The 18,265-nt window shown below is 44.6% G+C and overlaps 1 protein-coding gene across 1 annotated transcript in view; it reads left to right on the top strand.

Moving 5' to 3' along the window:
• Positions 1–561: 561 nt before the first annotated feature.
• Positions 562–18,265, top strand: part of LOC132898977 (uncharacterized) — a 146,264-nt gene continuing 128,560 nt past the window's right edge. Inside the window, exons 1-7 of the mRNA XM_060940639.1 lie at positions 562–653; positions 748–886; positions 4,241–4,357; positions 4,475–4,597; positions 4,766–4,882; positions 5,000–5,098; positions 12,002–12,041. Coding sequence (XP_060796622.1) covers positions 595–653; positions 748–886; positions 4,241–4,357; positions 4,475–4,597; positions 4,766–4,882; positions 5,000–5,098; positions 12,002–12,041 — 694 coding nt within the window. The 5' untranslated portion in view covers positions 562–594. The remainder of the gene's footprint in view (positions 654–747; positions 887–4,240; positions 4,358–4,474; positions 4,598–4,765; positions 4,883–4,999; positions 5,099–12,001; positions 12,042–18,265) is intronic.

Here is an 18,265-nt window from a genome sequence, read left to right on the forward strand (position 1 = left end):
ATTCCTTATATGTTCCATATGTTATTTTGAAAATTTGATGTCTTCATTATTGTTCTACAATGCAGAAAATAGTCAAAATACAGAAAAATCTATGAATGAGTTGGGGTGTACAAACTTTTGACTTCTATTGTAGATGTTAAAGAGGTCATGTTTCTTGCATCAAATCATTACATGTACAAATATGACAATGAAGGAAATGTTTATTATTATTATCTTTTTCTTTAATGGTCATATGAAAAATAATCCCTATCTATCCGTCCATCATGCAGTGTTATCCTGGCATATTTGTTTCTTTATTTCCTCTGTTTATCCAGCTAATCAGACTGAGAACTTTCTGGATAACACAGAAATGGAAAGTGCAGTGAGTGATACTATATTACTCACCCTGAGTAAGCCACAGTTTGAATTTTCCTTGAATAAGTGTTTTGATGAATCAGCTAAATTATTTAATAACTTAAAAAGGAACATTGTTTGTTTGCCTTTTCATTATCTTTAGGTGAGCAACATATATGTAATGTCACAAAGTGTGTACAAGATGAAATCATCGCATTGATAATTAAATTGTCCGACTCTAATGACTTGGAAATTAGAAATATGTGTACTGAATTATCTGAGTTTGCTTCAGATAATAATGTTAAAAATATATACAACAGGTAAGTAAGCAAACAGTAAAATTCAAAGACACTTCTCATATCAGTGTGTGTCCACAAATTTAGACTGAAAGACATATCGATGTCTGTGTAACAGAGCAGAGAGAAAATATATGGATTCCATCAGCTCACCATTTGCTGGGGTAACAAAAACCTACAACCTAGGAGACTTTGACATGACTGTAGTTAAGATGAACACCACAGAACTCAGGCTTGTTCAGATCTCTGCTCCAAAGGTAACACAATATCAGCTATCACTGCTTCTAAAATAAAAAAGGAATTAAACACAACAGAGTGTGCTGTTACAGGAAAATAAAAGGTAGCATTACTGCCATGAGGAAGCTGATCATTTTAATAGTGTCAGGAATGCAGGCAACAGATGGATGTAAAAGCTGAAAGAGGGTTTATTCAGGCAAACTGGCAGACGAATCGAAGTCATATGGTAGAATGCAGAATCAAAAAACAGGCAATGGTAAGGCTAAGCACAAACAGGAGGATGTCAGAGGTAATATCAAAAGGCTAAGTCCAAAAACACAAAGTCCAAAACCAGACTCAGCAGAGCAATAACAAAGGCTTGGTAAAGTCAGACACAAAGAACTGAGTGTATACTTTGCACTGAATGTTCTTTTATACCGTGACTGAAGTTATTGAGTACAGGCGTGTGTGATTAAAATTCAGGCCATGACTGTGAGCGGTGAGGTGCAGCATGGTTGTTGTAGTCCGTGGTGGCCATATTTGAAGGCCACTGTGAATTCTGGAAAGCACAGTCTTGAGCACAAGCAGGTATGGATGTGACAAAACCACCCCTGAGGAGCTCTGGAAGCAATAGCTTTTCATGGATAGGCCTGGGAATGAGCACCTTGGTTTATCAGGTTGCTTGGCATGGAATTCTTGGCAAAGGAGTGGGTCTAAGATGCTTTTGGTCGGGACCCAGCAACACTCCTCGGGGCTGTAGCCCTCCCACTCAACCAGGTATTTTAGGTTGCTGACTTTGTGGTGAAAATTGAAGATGTTGTGAACAATGTAAGCATGTCAAAGGTGAGGGGTGCAGGAGGTGAAGTGGAGAGAACATTGGTGGCTAAGGGACAAGGAATGGCAGGGTTATACAGTGGTGCTTGAAAGTTTGTGAACCCTTTAGAATTTTCTATATTTCTGCATAAATATGGCCTAAAACATCATCAGATTTTCCACACAAGTCCTAAAAGTAGATAAAGAGAAAACAGTTAAACAAATGAGACAAAAATATTATACTTGGTCATTTATTTATTGAGTAAAATGATCCAATATTACATATCTGTGAGTGGCAAAAGTATGTGAACCTTTGCTTTCAGTATCTGGTGTGACCCCTTTGTGCAGCAATAACTACAATTAAATGTTTCCGGTAACTGTTGATCAGTCCTGCACACCGGCTTGGAGGAATTTTAGCTCATTCCTCCATACAGAACAGCTCCAACTCTGGGATGTTGGTGGGTTTCCTCACATGAGCTGCTTGTTCAGGTTCTTCCACAACATTTTGATTGGATTAAGGTCAGGACTTTGACTTGGCCATTCCAAAACATTAACTTTATTCTTCTTTAACCATTCTTTGGTAGAACAACTTGTGTGCTTAGGGTCGTTGTCTTGCTGCATGACCCACCTTCTCTTGAGATTCAGTTCATGGACAGATGTCCAGGCATTTTCCTTTAGAATTTGCTGGTATAATTCAGAATTCATTGTTCCATCAATGATGGCAAGCCGTCCTGGCCCAGATGCAGCAAAACAGGCCCAAACCATGATGCTACCACCACCATGTTTCACAGATGGGATAAGGTTCTTATGCTGGAATTCAGTGTTTTCCTTTCTCCAAACATAACACTTCTCGTTTAAACCAAAAAGTTCTATTTTGGTCTCATCTGTTCAAACAACATTTTTCCAATAACCTTCTGGCTTGTCCACATGATCTTTAGCAAACCGCAGATGAGCAGCAATGTTCTTTTTGGAGAGTGGTGGCTTTCTCCTTGCAACCCTGCCATGCACACCATTGTTGTTCAGTGTTCTCCTGATGGTGGACTCATGAACATTGACATTAGCCAATGTGAGAGAGGCCTTCAGTTGCTTAGAAGTTACCCTGGGATCCTTTCTGACCTCGCCGACTATTACACGCCTTGCTCTTGGAGTGATCTTTGTTGGACAACCACTCCTGGGGAGGGTAACCATGGTCTTGAATTTCCTCCATTTATACACAATCTGTCTGACTGTGGATTGGTGGAGTCCAAACTCTTTAGAGGTGGTTTTGTAACCTTTTGATGAGCCTGATGAGCATCAACAATGCTTTTTCTGAGCTCCTCAGAAATCTCCTTTGTTCATGCCATGATACACTTCCACAAACATGTGTTGTGAAGATCAGACTTTGATAGATCCCTGTTCTTTAAATAAAACAGGGTGCCCACTCACACCTGATTGCCATCCCATTGATTGAAAACAGCTGACTCGAATTTCACCTTCAAATTAACTGCTAATCCTAGAGGTTCACATACTTTTGCCACTCACAGATATGTAATATTGGATCATTTTCCTCAATAAATAAATGACCAAGCATAATATCTTTGTCTCATTTGTTTAACTGTGTTCTCTTTATCTACTTTTAGGACTTGTGTGAAAATGTGATGATGTTTAAGGTCATCTTTATGCAGAAATATTGAAAATTCTAAAGGGTTCACAAACTTTTAAGCACCACTGTATGGGGAGGGTGTTTCTCCTCTATGACGGTCAGTGAAGTGTTTGTATCTTTGTGCCACTTGCTCTAAGCTGTGAGCTCCAAGATGGTTGTTATAGTCCATGGTGGCCATATTTAGGCCGCTGTGAATTCTGGGAAGTGGAGTCTTGAGTGCAAACAGGTGCAGACGTGAGAAATAGCAGAACATGCTAATAACAGCACATCACAAACTGTTATTTCTCTCATCCAACAGTTGGAAATGTGCAATACTTTTTATCTGTTTATACTTACAGTACATTTAATATTGTGGAATGTTCAAGAAAGCAAGTTCATTCCTGTTATCATTTATGTTATAGCAGCTATAAACAGTTGTTCCCTCATCAGCCTTTTTTTTTTGCCTCTTGAAGTTAATCAGACAACAATACAGATGTCATGTTACACATAAACCTGAAACCTCATAGTCCTCTGTTCCAGTGGAAGAAAACTTATTGATTGTTAAATAAATATCTACTTACAGAGAATTTCACCATATCAACAAATACACATTTTTGTTTGTTAAATAACACCAGGTTTATTAGTGGTATTAGATTACATGGTGCGTTTTCCATTGAAGTCTCTGTGAAAGAGTTGTTACTATAAAACAGATAATGTATTAGAAAAGCGCATTCATCCAAACATGTGATTTGCAGTTGTCACTATTGTCAGAGCTACTCTTATATAAAATTATCATATTTAAGAATTCAACAGTCCTGTATTTTAATCATTACTATGCTTGTAGAAATACAGTAATAAAAACATCTGATATTTAAAATCACCAATATAATGATCTTTCATTTCAATTTGTTTAAGTGAATGTTATCTGATCTGAATAATATCTGGCTTTACTGTCTGAAAGCTGTGTGATGATGATCCACCCATTATTTTATTCATCCCTACTGAACCTTTTTGGAATGATGCAGTGGAGCAGCTCAAAGTTGGGGTAGTTGCGCATCCCTCTGTCCAACTGTTTATAGTACGTCTCTTGTCAACTTTTATAATATCTTTAAATGATATGTATTTTTGTTGTATGCTTGAGTCAATATTTTCTCAAGAATATAAATCTATAGCCCTTTTCTGCATACATTCCCAGAATGACTTGTACCCTGCATTGGAGTTTGAAATCATTCACATGGAAACTGACGGACATGAGATCAAGAACTTGTCCAACCGACTTGTTATCAACTTTACAGTGAATGGTAGTGAAATAATACCGGTAAGTGATCATCTGTATATTTTTCAGATCATAGTTTTGGCACCACAAATCATCACAGTACTACAATACTACAACCACCAAAATAATGATAAAGACCTATCAGTACCAAGTGTTATGTGAATAGAATCTGAGGTAAATAATATCTGTCTTTACCGTCTAATACTGTAGGTGCCTGATGATAATCTTCCTTTGGATGTTTTTGTCCCTACTGAACCATTTTTGAATGTCTCAGAGGAGCAGTGCAAAGTTGGCATACTGACATATCCCTCTGCCGAAGAGTTTATGGTAAGATTTAAGTAAACCTTTATGATATCTTTAGGTGGCATGTATATATGGTGTATATAAATTCTATACCCTCCTTTCTCCATATATTCACAAAATAACTTGTATCCTGTGTTTGAGGCCAAAGGCATTTGTGTTGAAATTGTGGAACGTGAACTTATGGATTTGTCCAACCGACTTGTTATCAACTTTACATTGAACAACAGTGAAATAATACCCGTAAGTGATCATCTATACATTTTTTCAGATCATAGTTTTGACATCCTCAGGACCTTGTCCAGTCTTGTGACACTTTCTTCCCTTCCAGAAAAGTCACATGAACTTCACTGAGAATAATCAGTTACAGTCAAGCCGAAAAGTCTGCACACCCCTTCACCTTCTCCACATTTTATTACGTTACAGGCTTATTCTACAATAGATTGAGTTCATTTTTTGTCACAAAATTCTACACAAAATAGCCCATAATGACAAAGTGAAAGCAGGTTTTTAGCCATTTGTGCTTATTTATTAAAAATCAAAATGCAAAATATCATATGTACGCAAGTGTGCACACCCTTTGATATGACACCCAAAAGTGAGCTGAGGTGCATTTTGTTTCCACTGATACTGCTTAAGATGTTTCTACAACTAAATTGGAGTCCACCTGTGGTAAATTCAATTGATTGGACATGATTGAGGATTGCCAACACCTGCCTATATAAGGTCCCACAGTTGACAGTGCATGTCAGAGCAAACTCCAACCCATGGGGTCAAAGGAATTATCTGTAGACCTTAGAAACAGGGGGGCGGCACGGTGGTGTAGTGGTTAGCGCTGTCGCCTCACAGCAAGAAGGTCCAGGTTCGAGCCCCGTGGCCGGCGAGGGCCTTTCTGTGCAGAGTTTGCATGTTCTCCCCGTGTCCGCATGGGTTTCCTCCAGGTGCTCCGGTTTCCCCCACAGTCCAAAGACATGCAGGTTAGGTTAACTGGTGACTCTAAATTGACCGTAGGTGTGAATGTGAGTGTGAATGGTTGTCTGTGTCTGTGTGTCAGCCCTGTGATGACCTGGCGACTTGTCCAGGGTGTACCCCGCCTTTCACCCGTAGTCAGCTGGGATAGGCTCCAGCTTGCCTGCGACCCTGTAGAACAGGATAAAGCGGCTAGAGATAATGAGATGAATGAGAAACAGGACTGAGTCAAGGCATAGATCTGGAGAAGGGTACAGAAAATTTGCTGCAGCTTTACAGCTCCCAAAGAGCACAGTAGCCACCATCATTTGTAAATGGAAGAAGTTTGGAACCACCAAGAATCTTCCTAGACCTGGCCACCCGGCCAACCTGAGCGATCGGGGAAGATGGATCTTGGCTAGGGAGGTGAGCAGGAGCCCAAGGGTCACTCTGACAGAGCTCCAGTGTATCCTTGTGGAGATTGGAGAACCTTTCAGAAGATCAACCATCCAGGCAGCAATCCACAAATCAGGCCTTTATGGTAGAGTGGCCAGGCAGAAGCCACTCCTTAGTAAAAGGCACATGACAGCCTGCTTGGAGTTTGCCAAAAGGCACCTAGAGGACTCTCAAACCATAAGAAACAAGATTCTCTAGTCTGATTAAACAAAATTGAACATTTTGGCCTGAATACCAAGCATCATGGAAGGAGCTGAAAATGGCTGTGTATCGATGCTCCCCATCCAACCTAATGGAGCTTGTAAGGATATGCCAAGAGGAATGGGCAAAAATGTCCAGACACAAGTGTGCCAAGTTCGTAGCTTCTTTCCCAAGATGCCTTGAAGCTGTAATTGCTGCCAAAGGTGCATCAACCAAGTATTAGGCTAAGGGTGTGTACAGATATGTAACCCCTAAATAACCTATTTTTGTAAGTAAAATAAAATAGCATATTTTCTAAAAACCTGTTTTCACTTCGTGATTATTGGTGATTGTGTGTAGATGCTTGAAGCAAAAATGAACTCAATCTATTGTAGAATAAGTCTATAATGTAATAAAATGTGGAGAAGGTGAAAGGGGTGTGCAGACTTTCTGGATAAATTTATTAAACCCCATTTTGAGAAAAGTTGGGCTATATTCCAAAATGTAATAAAAACAAAAATCTGGAATTCATTAAGTCATGTGAGGACCACCCACTTGATGGCCAGGCACTCCTTTTCGATGGTGCTGTACTTACTTTCATGCATCTAGCTTGTGGCTGATGTACAGCACGGGATGTTCCTCACCTTCTGGGACAAAATGGCCCTCTGTCTGATGTGTCCGTCTGTAAAATAAAGGAGAAAGAGAAATCAGGGGAGTGTAAAAGTGGCCCCCCACACAGTGCAGCTTTTACCTTAGTGAAAGCCTGTTGGCACTGCTCTGTCCACTGGACCAGATCTGGTGCTTCCTTTTTAGTGAGAAGTCAGCAGGCTGGTGACATCCGAATAATTAGGTATGAACCTATGATAGTAGCCAGCCCCAGGAACTGTCTCACCCCCTTTTTGGTTTTGCAATCGCTGTAGTCTTGTCAATTTGGGGATGAACCTGCCCACAACCCAAGTGGAAACCCAGATACTGTACTTCCACTGCCCAATCGCACACTTTTTCGGGTTAACTGTGAGACCCACATGCCTCAGCAACTCTAGGACAGCCCTAAGGTGTTCAAGGTGCCGTGGCCAATCGTTGCTATAAATAATGATGTCATCAAGGAAAGCCGCTGCATAGGTGGCATGAGGGTGAAGGATCTTGTCCAAGAGCCGCTGGAATGTGGTGGGAGCCCCAAATAACCTGAAAGGAAATGTGACAAATTGGTATAATCCAAATGATGTGGAAAAGGCCATTTTCTCTCGGGATAGAGGAGTCAAGTGGATCTGCCAATACCTCTTCGTTAAATCCAGTGTCGAATAAAAGCAAGCAGCACCTAACTGATCGAGCAACTCATCAATGCAAGGACCTGGGTATGCATCACATTTAGACACCACGATGATTTTTCTGTAGTCCACACAGGACTGGATCTGTCACAGCCCGGTCCAGTCCATCCATGCCTGAGTTTGTGGGACTTCCATGCCAGCTCCAGGGTGGATCCGGGACAGGAATTCAGTCCTTTCCTGAAGCGGCACTCCCACACCTGCTACCACTCCTCTCCAATCAGCCAGGGCCTTTTTAAGAACTGTTTGGAGCTACTGTCTCTTGCAGACTTTCCTCACCTCACTTCAGCCCTTTGGTATTGTGTCTTCTTGATTCCCCCTGCCTGAATTGTTCCTTGTTTTTTTTTTTTGTCTAGTTTTCTGTCCAGTTTTTTGCCCCTGTTTTACCTGCCTGTTCTTCTGGATTGTGTTTTTTGCTTTCTCTGCCTGGGTTTCCCTTGTCCCTGTTTTCTTCAGTTTTTGTGAAGATTTTTCTGTCCGGTTTTTGTCCCTGACCTGCTCCTCTGTGTTTTGACCTTCTGGCTCGTTCTTTGACCACTGATTTTTGCCTGAGCCCTACTGTACCTCTGCCCTCTACTTCATTAAAGAAGTTTTTCTCTGTACACTGCCTGTCTTGAGTCTGGTCTTGGGTCCTCACTTCACCTCAGCTCACCATTTCTGACAGGATCGACCCGTCACTCTTGGGAACCAGGACCATTGGGTTGCTCCAGTCACTGTGCGACTCCTTGATTATGCCCATTTCAAGCATGGCCTTGAGTTCATCCCGAACCACCTTTTTTTGTGTTTGGGCAAGCAGTAAGGGCAGCTATGCACCACCACTCCTGGGGGCATTTCAGTGTGGTGTTCTATGAGGTGGGTGCAGCCGAGAAGGGGTGAGAACATGTGGAAAATTCCTTTTGCAACTCCATGAGTTGGGCCAGTGAGAGGTGGTCTCCACAAGGGACCAGAGCAGTTTGAGTCATGACTTTTGTTTTTATTTCTGGCCTCCGCCTTCTCTGAAACTACCGAGGCCAACGCCACAGGGACCCCATCTGTGATGGAGTGCCCATCACTACAGTTGAGTATGTACTCTGACTGCCATACCAACGAGCCTGGCTCTTTGGTGTTGTGGTCAGGTTTGGCACCCTGTAGACTTGGGTTCAAAGCAGGATAAGGTGACGTTTCTCTCGCTTCACTACATATGGTGTCAGAAGTGGGATGGCTTGCCAGGAGGCCATTGGAGGTGTGCCCTATGTGTGAGCCATACAAGGGACCCCCAGGATAGGTGGCCCCTGTGTGAGGGACCCCAGAGATGGGTGAAGCACGAGTGTGTGGGGTACCCTGGCATGGGAGAAGTATGGCTGGGGGTTGCATGAGGGATGAAGTGAAGCGCACAGGTGCACCTCCTGAAGGGAAGGGCAGTGAGACAGAGTGCCCAGTTGAGTATGTGCTCTGACTGCCATACCAACAAGCCTGGATCTTTGGTGTTGTGGTCAAGGTGCAGGTTTGGCACCCCATAGACCTGGGTACCTATCTCTGGGGTCCTTTGCATAGGGGCCACCTATCCTAAAGGTCCCTCGTATGGCTCCCACACAGGGCACATCTCCAATTGCCTCCTAGCAAGCCATCCCACTTCTAACACTATCTGTAGCAATGCAAGAGAACAGTCACCTTATCCTGTCTTGAACCCAGGTCTACAGGGTGCCAAACCTGCACCCTGACCACAACACCAAAGAGCTAGGCTCATTGGTATGGCAGTCAGAGCACATACTCAACTGTAGTGATGGGCACTCCATCACACCTTCATTCCAATGTTTTAAAAGGTTGAGATGGTAGATTTGCAGTGCCTTGCCCCTATTCATTCACCTTACCTCATGGTCAATGTCCCCAACTTGCCGTGTGACCTTGTCCCTCTTGCCACTCTGCAACTAATTTAAAGCACCAGCCCAGAATTCCCCTCTGCACTGGTATTATGGGCGTCACTCACCTGGGGGAGAGAAGACACAGACGTGGAAGGGGAAGATGGGAGAACATCACAGGTGTGACGGGCCAGTTGGGGGACGCCGGCCCCCACCTCCATGGTGGAGGAACTGGCCAGGGAAGGGAAGAAGAGAGGGGGGGAAGGAGAAGGAGAGAGAAAAAGAGAAGAGGCAATACCTCCACCTGCCATTGAAACCGCCACCAGATGGTCCTCTGCCAACCCAATGGCTTGATCAAGCAACACCAGGAGATGACACTAGACCCACTCCACCATTCCTTCCAAAAGTTGCACAATGAACTGTTCCAGTGTCACCAAGTTGATGATTCTGTCAGCCTCGTGGTTGTCTGCCCTCAGCCACTGCCGACAGGTGTCCTGGAGCTATTGACTGAATGTGAACGGCTGGCTGACCTCCTCCAATGTCAGCATCTGGAAGCACTAATGATGTTGTTTTGGGGAGCGGCCAACATGCTGCAGGATGGCTTGCATCAGATCAGCGTATACAAGTCAGCTGTCAGCGGAGAGCTGCTGTGCGGTGAGCTGCACCTCTCTAGTCAGTAGTGCTAGTAAGAGTGCCGCGTGCTGCTCAACTGGCCACCCCCACGCTTTGGCTGCTGGCTCATAGAGTACTATGAAGATTTCTGGATCGTCGTGTGGGCCCATCTTCATAAGGGTGATGTGGGGAGGGTCTGCTGCGGTGGTGGTTGAGGACCCTGCCAAGGCAAGCAGGTGCCAGAATGCCTGGTGATCTTCCTGCTGGACCAGCATCAAGGCTTTGAAGTGTTGTTCTTGCTCCTTCTGGAGAGTGATAAGCACATGATGCTGGTTCTGCTGAGCAGTAAAGAGGGCATGGATGAGATCTTTGAATGGCAAGGACTCCATAGTGTGGTTCCGTTCCATACTCCCAGCTTTTGGCACCACTGTAGCAATTCCCTGATGTGGGTGGAGTACAGAAGCACGGCAGGTGGGAGATGATATTTACACACACACATTTATTTTGGCTTTTCAGCTTCACGTTCTCAGTTTTCAGACACACATGCATGCAGACACATACACAGTCATGTTCTGGTCTGAGGAGCTCTCTTCTCTCTGCTCTCTCCCTCCTTTTCTATCCTCCACCATCACTGCAACAAACACACACACACACACACACACACACCACATTAATCTACAACAGGTGTATTGACTTTGCTACTCACCTTCCCTGACCCTGCCCTCCATTCCCAAACTGACACTTGGCCATGCCCCTGCTGCCACAATTGGTAACATGATTGAGTATAAAAGGAGCATGCACCAAAGGTTCAGACTTTGCAAGCAAGGATGGGTCGTGGCTCACTCCTTTATGGCAAAATTTGTGAGAGAAATGTTAACCAATTCAATAAGAATATTTCTCAGCACAGGATTGCAGAGAATTTAAGTCTTTCAAAATCTACTGTACATAATACTGTGAAAACATTCAGGGAATTCTGAGACATCTCAATGCTTAAAGGGCAAGGTCGGAAACCACTGTTGAATGTGCATGAGCTTCGAGCCTTCAGGCAGCACTGCCTGAGAAATCATAATGCAAATATGATAAATATAGCCACACGCGCTCATGACTACTTTGGAAAACCGGTATCACTTAATAGAGTCCGCTGCTGCATCTAGCTTAGTATGGAATCTTCCAAAATGGTGTTACTTGAATATCCTATAAATTGTTCAGTCTTATTTTGCCTCTATCTCAACTTTTTTTGAGTGTATTGCAGGCATCAAACTTTTTCTTTTTACAAAATGCAATTAAGTTGGTCAGTAAAATTATTGAAAATGTTTTCTTTGTACCTTTGTCAGTTCAATAAAGATTCAGGTGAATTAAGAAATCACAGATTTTGTTATTGCATTTTAGAAAATAGCCCAACTTTTCTGGAAATGGGGTTTGTACTTACACAAGGAATTTTTACTCATGATTATATTCAGGTTATTTTTTCACATGTTGTGCATGTGTTTGTTTTCAGGTGTGATATTTTTCACATGGTTACTTTGACAAATTACTGGTTCACATATCGTGCATTTTTGGTTTAATTTTTCCAGATGTGAATATTTTCACATAATTAATTAATGCCATATTTGACCCTTATTGTTCACTTGATGCAACAGGTGTTTACTTGAATTCACATTTAAAATTTCAGAGCATAACAGCTTGAAATGCACCTTCACATGTCATTCACATAATCACATGTGGAAAAACTCAAAAAGAGTTATTTGATCTTTTTGTTAATTCTGCTCTTTTGTTTATTCTCTTAGGGAAACCAAACCCTGTCATGTCAGTTCTATGATGAAAAAGGTATGTATGGTTTTTTTTTTATTATTAAAGTGAAACATTTTGTTATTGGTGGTGCAATAGTTATGAGAATCCACAGTGATGAGAACCTGATCTCAGCGTAAACTTGTACAAATGGGGTTGGATTAAAGTCGGAAGAACAAGTAGAAATGATTACACTGCCTCTAAACCTCAAGTTAAATTCTAACTTTTTATACAAAATGAGGTATTGTTGATAATGATGAGTTGAATATAATGAAATAAAGAGTGCTTTATGTGCATCCATCAAGTTAATACACCTGACAGTTAAAGATCACTAAGATCACCTAACATACTCAGTGAAATATTTTACAGAAAAAAATGCTGTAAATGCAGCCTATGAGAGAGATTACTGACAATGGAGGTTAATGCTAACACCTCACAAAATATCCACCTAGATTTAGACTGGGAGGTTAAAATGAAAATAAACACTTAGTTCTCTATTATAATAAAACTTGTCATACTATGTATGTGTTGAAGAAGCGGATGATGATGATGATGATGATGATGATGATGATGATGATGATGATTAGGGAGAACAGTATAGTGGCTCTAACCTGCCAACATAATATCTTTTCAAACTTATAGGTGAATAATACAACCCCAAATCAGAAAGTTTGGATGGTATGCTGAAATTGACATTCAAACTGAAAACAATGATTTGTCAATAATCTTTGATCTATACTACACTCAAAAAATTACCATAGCACATTAGTTGATGTTTTATCTCATGAATTTTATTGGTTTTGTTTTGTTTTTTTTTCAGAAATAAACACATTTTGATTCTTGCAACACATTTCAAATGAAAGTTATCACCTTATAATGTTGCCATGCCTTCTCACAATAACTTAAAAACTGTTGAGGGACTGAAAACACCAAATAATGAAACATTTCACGTTATTTTGTTTCATTCTTCCTGCAAATAGGTCTTAAGGTGTGCAACAGTATGAGGTTGCCGTTGGCATATTTTTCGTTTCAGAATTCATGACACATTCTCTCTTGGGACAGAGCAGAGAGGCATCCTCTTTTTTTCTTCAGCCATGCCTTTATAATGTGAGCAGAATGTGGTTTTGTATTTTCTTGTTGAAATATCCCTGGAAAAGATATCATCTTAAAGTCAGCATATGTTGCTCCAAACTCTCAATGTACTTTTCTGCATTAATACTGCCATCACAGAAGTGTAATCTACTTTTGCCAAGGGTACTGACACAACCCCATATCCAGACAGACCCTGGCTTTTGGACTTGTTGCTGGTAACTGTCTGGATAGTGCTTTACATCTTTTGTCCTGAGAACATGGTGTCCATTTTGTCTAATAAAGCCCTGGAATACTGATTCATCTGCCCACAATACAAGTTTCCACTGTGTTATGGTTCATCCCTGATGCCACCAAGCCCAGAGAAGTTGACGGTGCTTCTGGACACAGTTAGCATGAGGATTCTTTTTTGCACAGTAAAGTTTTAACTGGCATTTTTTGATATAGCTCCATATTGTAATGCTTGACAAAGGTTTGCCAAAGTAATTCCAAGCCCATATGGTTATATCAATGTGGCAGCAGGGGCATGGTCGAGTGCCAGTTTGTGAATGGAAGGCAAGGCCAGGGAAGGTAAGTAGCAAAGTGGACACACCTGTGTCTAATTAATGTTGGGTGTGTTTTGTTTAGTGATGGCCAAGGACTGATAAAGGGGAAGAGAGCAGAGAGGCATGGTAGAGCCAAGCTCAGTGCAGCAATTGTTGTGTGTGCATGTTTGAGAAGCTGAAAAGCTGAGTTAATTAAAGTGTTGAATTGACAAAAGAAAACTCCTGCCTCAGTGCTTCAGTATCCATCCCAATCAGGGAACCGTTACATTTGTGCTGAAACCCGGGACACTGAAGCAAACTGCCACCATGGAGTCCTCACCATTTCAGCAATTTCTCCATGCCCTTGCTGCCACCCAACAGAAACAGCAACAGGCACTGGTCACTTTGTGCACCGAGCAGGAGCAGCACTTCAAGGCCCTGCTGCAGGCCTAGCAGGAGGACTGCCAGGCACTTCTGTGTCTCATCATGCCCTCAAGGCCCCAAGCCACAGAGTCAGCAGGCTTCCCCCACATCACCCTGAGGAAAATGGGGCTGCATGACAACCCTGAGGCCTTCCTAATGCTCTTTGAGCCACGGAAGCGTGGGAATGGCCAGATGAGCAGCGAGCGGCTCGCTTACTGACGTTCCTAAGCAGTGAGTTCAGTTTGCAGCACAGCAACTGCTTGCTGAAAACAGGCTGGAGTATGCTGGCCTGAAATGTGGAATCCTGCGTCAGCCGTACCCCCAAGCAACACTATCAACGCATCCACACACTGAACCTGGACAAAGTTGGCCAGCCATTCATGTACGGCCAGCAGCTCCAGGATGCCTGCCAGTGGTGGTTGAGGGCAGAAGATCTCAACATTGAGGGGGTCATCAACAGGGTCGTACTGGAGCAGTTCAGTGCTCGGCTGCCGAGACGAACAGCAGAGTGGGTCCAGTGCCACTGCCTGGCTTTGCTGGATGGTGCAGTTGAGTTGACTGAGGACCATCTGGTGGTGGTTCCAGTGGCAGGCGGATATCCTGCCTCTTCTCTCTCTCTCTCTCTCTCTCTCTCTCATCCCGCCCCTTCCTCCCATTCTACCCCTTCTTCCCATCCCCTCCCTATACCATGGAAGAGGGGGCTGACTCCCCTGCAGCCAGCTCTCTGAGCCCATGGTTTCCCTCCCCCTTCCTCCCCTTATGGTTCTGTGTCTTCCCCCCAGGTGAACAATCCTTGCACCACCAGTGCAGAGCTGAGGCCTCAGCCAGTGTGCTGGTGTTGTGGAGAGCCTGGGCACTTCCAGGACCATGCAATGCCATGCAATGGAGGTGGGGGCAGTGGTCTGGATCCCCAGCACACCAGAGACCGCCCCCAATCAAGTTGGAATGTACCGCATACTGGTGAGTATCCGGGGGGGGGTTATATACCATGCTTTGGTGGATTCAGGCTGTAACCAAACATCGATCCACCAAAGCTTGTTTCAAGGTGAGGCATTGGATGTAGCATGTTTGGTGAACATTTGGTATGTGCTCACAGGACCCAAAGAGTCACTGGTTCAATTCTCTGGACTGACAAAAACAATCAATTTCTGAAGTGGCCTTGAACAAGGCATCTATATGCTGCTCCCTAGGTGCTGGGTATATGTGTGGCTGGATAAGAATGTCTGTCTGCTAAATGCCTGTAATGCAATTGAATATTCATGAATACCCACAGGTATTAGAAGAAATGAAAGGAGGGTCAGATAGCAGGAGCTAGTCCACAGGAGAGAATGGCTATGTGGTTCACCCACTTCCAGAAGCTTCTGGGTACATCACCCAATGTAGATGACTCTGGAGACAATCTCCTCCAAATCTACTCTGTGGCATTGATAGCACTGTAACAGTTCTCATGAAGGGGTGGAGCACAGAGGACGGCAGGACAGAGATCAGGTTTGAAACTACAATTTTTTTTATTGCCACACTTTTCAGTGAACAAATTAGAACCCAGACACACACCAACACACAGCCGGCATCTGGTTCCGGGATGAGCTCTCTGCTCTCCCTCTTTAAATAGGGCGCGGTCACTGGGAAGACACACACAAACACAGGTTAATTGACAACAGGTGTAGTGATTCTGCCACTTACCTTCCCTGACTCCGCCCTCCTGTAACAGACCGGTGCTTGGCCACGCCCCCGCTGCCACATACCCCCACCGCCCAATTCAGGCCGGGTGGCCATCCGGCCTGCAGCCGACACCCCCCCCCCCCCCCCCCCCGATGGGAGAGGAAGTCCGCCACGACCATCTGCACCCCCGGCCTGTGGACCACCTTGAAATTAAAGGGTTGGAGTGCCAGATACCAATGGGTGATCCGCGCGTTGGCATCCTTCATGCGGTGGAGCCACTGGAGGGGCGCGTGGTCCGAACAGAGGGTGAAGGGGCACCCCAGCAGGTAGTAATGGAGGGCGAGGACCGCCCACTTGATTGCCAGGCACTCTTTCTCTATGGTGCTGTAGCGCCCCTCACGCACCGACAGCTTCCTGCTGATGTATAGGACTGGGCAGTCCTCCCCCTCCAACTCCTGGGACAAAACTGCCCCCAGCCCTCTGTCCGACGCATCGGTCTGTAATATAAAGGGGAGAGAAAAGTCAGGGGAGTGTAAAAGTGGCCCCCCACACAGTGTGGCCTTTACCTCAGAAAAAGCCTGCTGGCATTGCTCCATCCACTGGACCGGATCTGGTGCCCCCTTTTTAGTGAGATCAGTCAGCGGGCTGGTGACGTCTGAATAATTAGGTATAAACCTCCGATAATAGCCAGCCAGCCCCAGGAACTGTCTCACCCCCTTTTTGATCTTGGGCCTCGGGCAGGCCGCAATTGCTGCGGTCTTGTTAATTTGGGGCCGCACCTGCCCATTGCCCAAGTGGAAGCCCAGATACCATACTTCCACCTGCCCAATCGCACACTTCTTCAGTTTGGCTGTGAGACCCGCTCACCTCAGCGACCTAAGGACGGCCCTCAGATGTTCGAGATGCCTCGGCCAGTCATTACTATAGATGATGATGTCATCAAGGTAGGCGGCCGCATAGGTGGCGTGGGGGTGGAGGACCCAGTCCATCAGCCGCTGAAACGTAGCAGGCGCCCCAAACAGTCCGAACGGAAGTGTGACGAATTGGTGTAATCCGAATGGTGTGGAAAAGGCCGTTTTTTCTCGGGATAGTGGAGTCAAGGGGATCTGCCAGTATCCCTTTGTCAAATCCAGTGTCGAATAAAAGCGAGCCGTGCCTAGTCGAACGAGCAACTCATCAATCCAAGGCATTGGGTGCGCATCAAATTTAGACACCGTGTTGACTTTTCTATAGTCCACACAGAACCGGACCGACCCGTCGGCCTTGGGTACCAAGACCACCAGGCTGCTCCAGTCACTGTGGGACCCCTCGACGATGCCCATTTCGAGCATGGCCTCGAGTTCTTCCCGAACCACCTTTTTTTTTGTGTTTGGGTAGCCTGTAAGGGCAGCTACGCACTACCACCCCCGGGGGCGTCTCTATGTGGTGCTCTATGTGTTAGGACTTGGACTGTTTTGGCCTCTAGAGGCCGCTGTTATTTCCTTTTCGTGTCATGTTTATTTTGGCCTCTAGAGGCCGCCACTGTTCCTGTGTTTTGTGTTTTTTTTTGTTAATTGCCTGTTAGTCCTAATTATCTTCACCTGTGTCCTTAATTAGTTTGTGTATTTATACCCCTGAGTTCAGTCCTCTTGTCACGGAGTCTTTGTGCTGTTATGTTTATCTCCAGTTTCCTTTGTACTGTGTTTTGTGGATCTTCTGAGCTTTTGCATTTTTGCCTTTTTCTTTTTGAATTATACTCTTTGTTTTTGTTTTGTTTTGCCTTGGATTGTATATAGTGTACATAGTATAAATAAACCTTTTGTTACTTTTTCTACTTCCGCCTCACGCCTCTGCATTTGAGTCATTCCCCTGGTGGCCTAGTGGGGGTTTGCTGGATCATCACATCAACGAACCAGGTTCGAATCCCAGCAAAACCCTAACAGAAAGACTCCGTCATGACCAACTCAGCAGAGGCTGCTTCAACTGTCTACCTGGCCAACCTTCAGGGAATTATGGCAGCTTTGACACGCTTCGGAGCGACCATGGATGCTCATGGACATACGCTCACCAGCCAACGTGAGGCCCTTGCTCGCCACGAGGAACTGCTTCAGCAAATTGGGAAAACCCTGGCACAGCTGACATCTCTGCCTGCATCTCCTGCTCCTGATCCAGTTCCTGCTCCTGATCCAGTTCCTGCTCCTGATCCAGCTCCCACTCCTGCTCCAGTGCCTCCTGCCATGCTGCCTTCTTCACCTCGTGAACCCAGCCTTCCTGCACCACAGAGGTATGACGGCAAGCACAGTGAGTGCCGAGAGTTCCTTACCCAGTGTCAACTCACCTTTGAGCTTCAGCCTACCACCTACACTACGGATCACCGCAAGATTGCCTTTGTGATCACCTTATTAGCTGGTAAGGTGCGAGCCTGGGCTACTGCTATCTGGCAAAGACAGGGACCTGAGTGCTTTGATTTCCAGCTGTTTTCTGAAGAGATGCTTCGGGTCTTCGATCAGGCAGACATCAGTACCGACGCAGCCCGAAAGCTCATGTCCATCCGGCAAGGAGGAAGCGTCGCAGATTACGCCATCT

Source organism: Neoarius graeffei, chromosome 15 (genome assembly GCF_027579695.1).
Source record: "Neoarius graeffei isolate fNeoGra1 chromosome 15, fNeoGra1.pri, whole genome shotgun sequence".
Classification (NCBI taxonomy): Eukaryota; Metazoa; Chordata; class Actinopteri; order Siluriformes; family Ariidae; genus Neoarius; species Neoarius graeffei.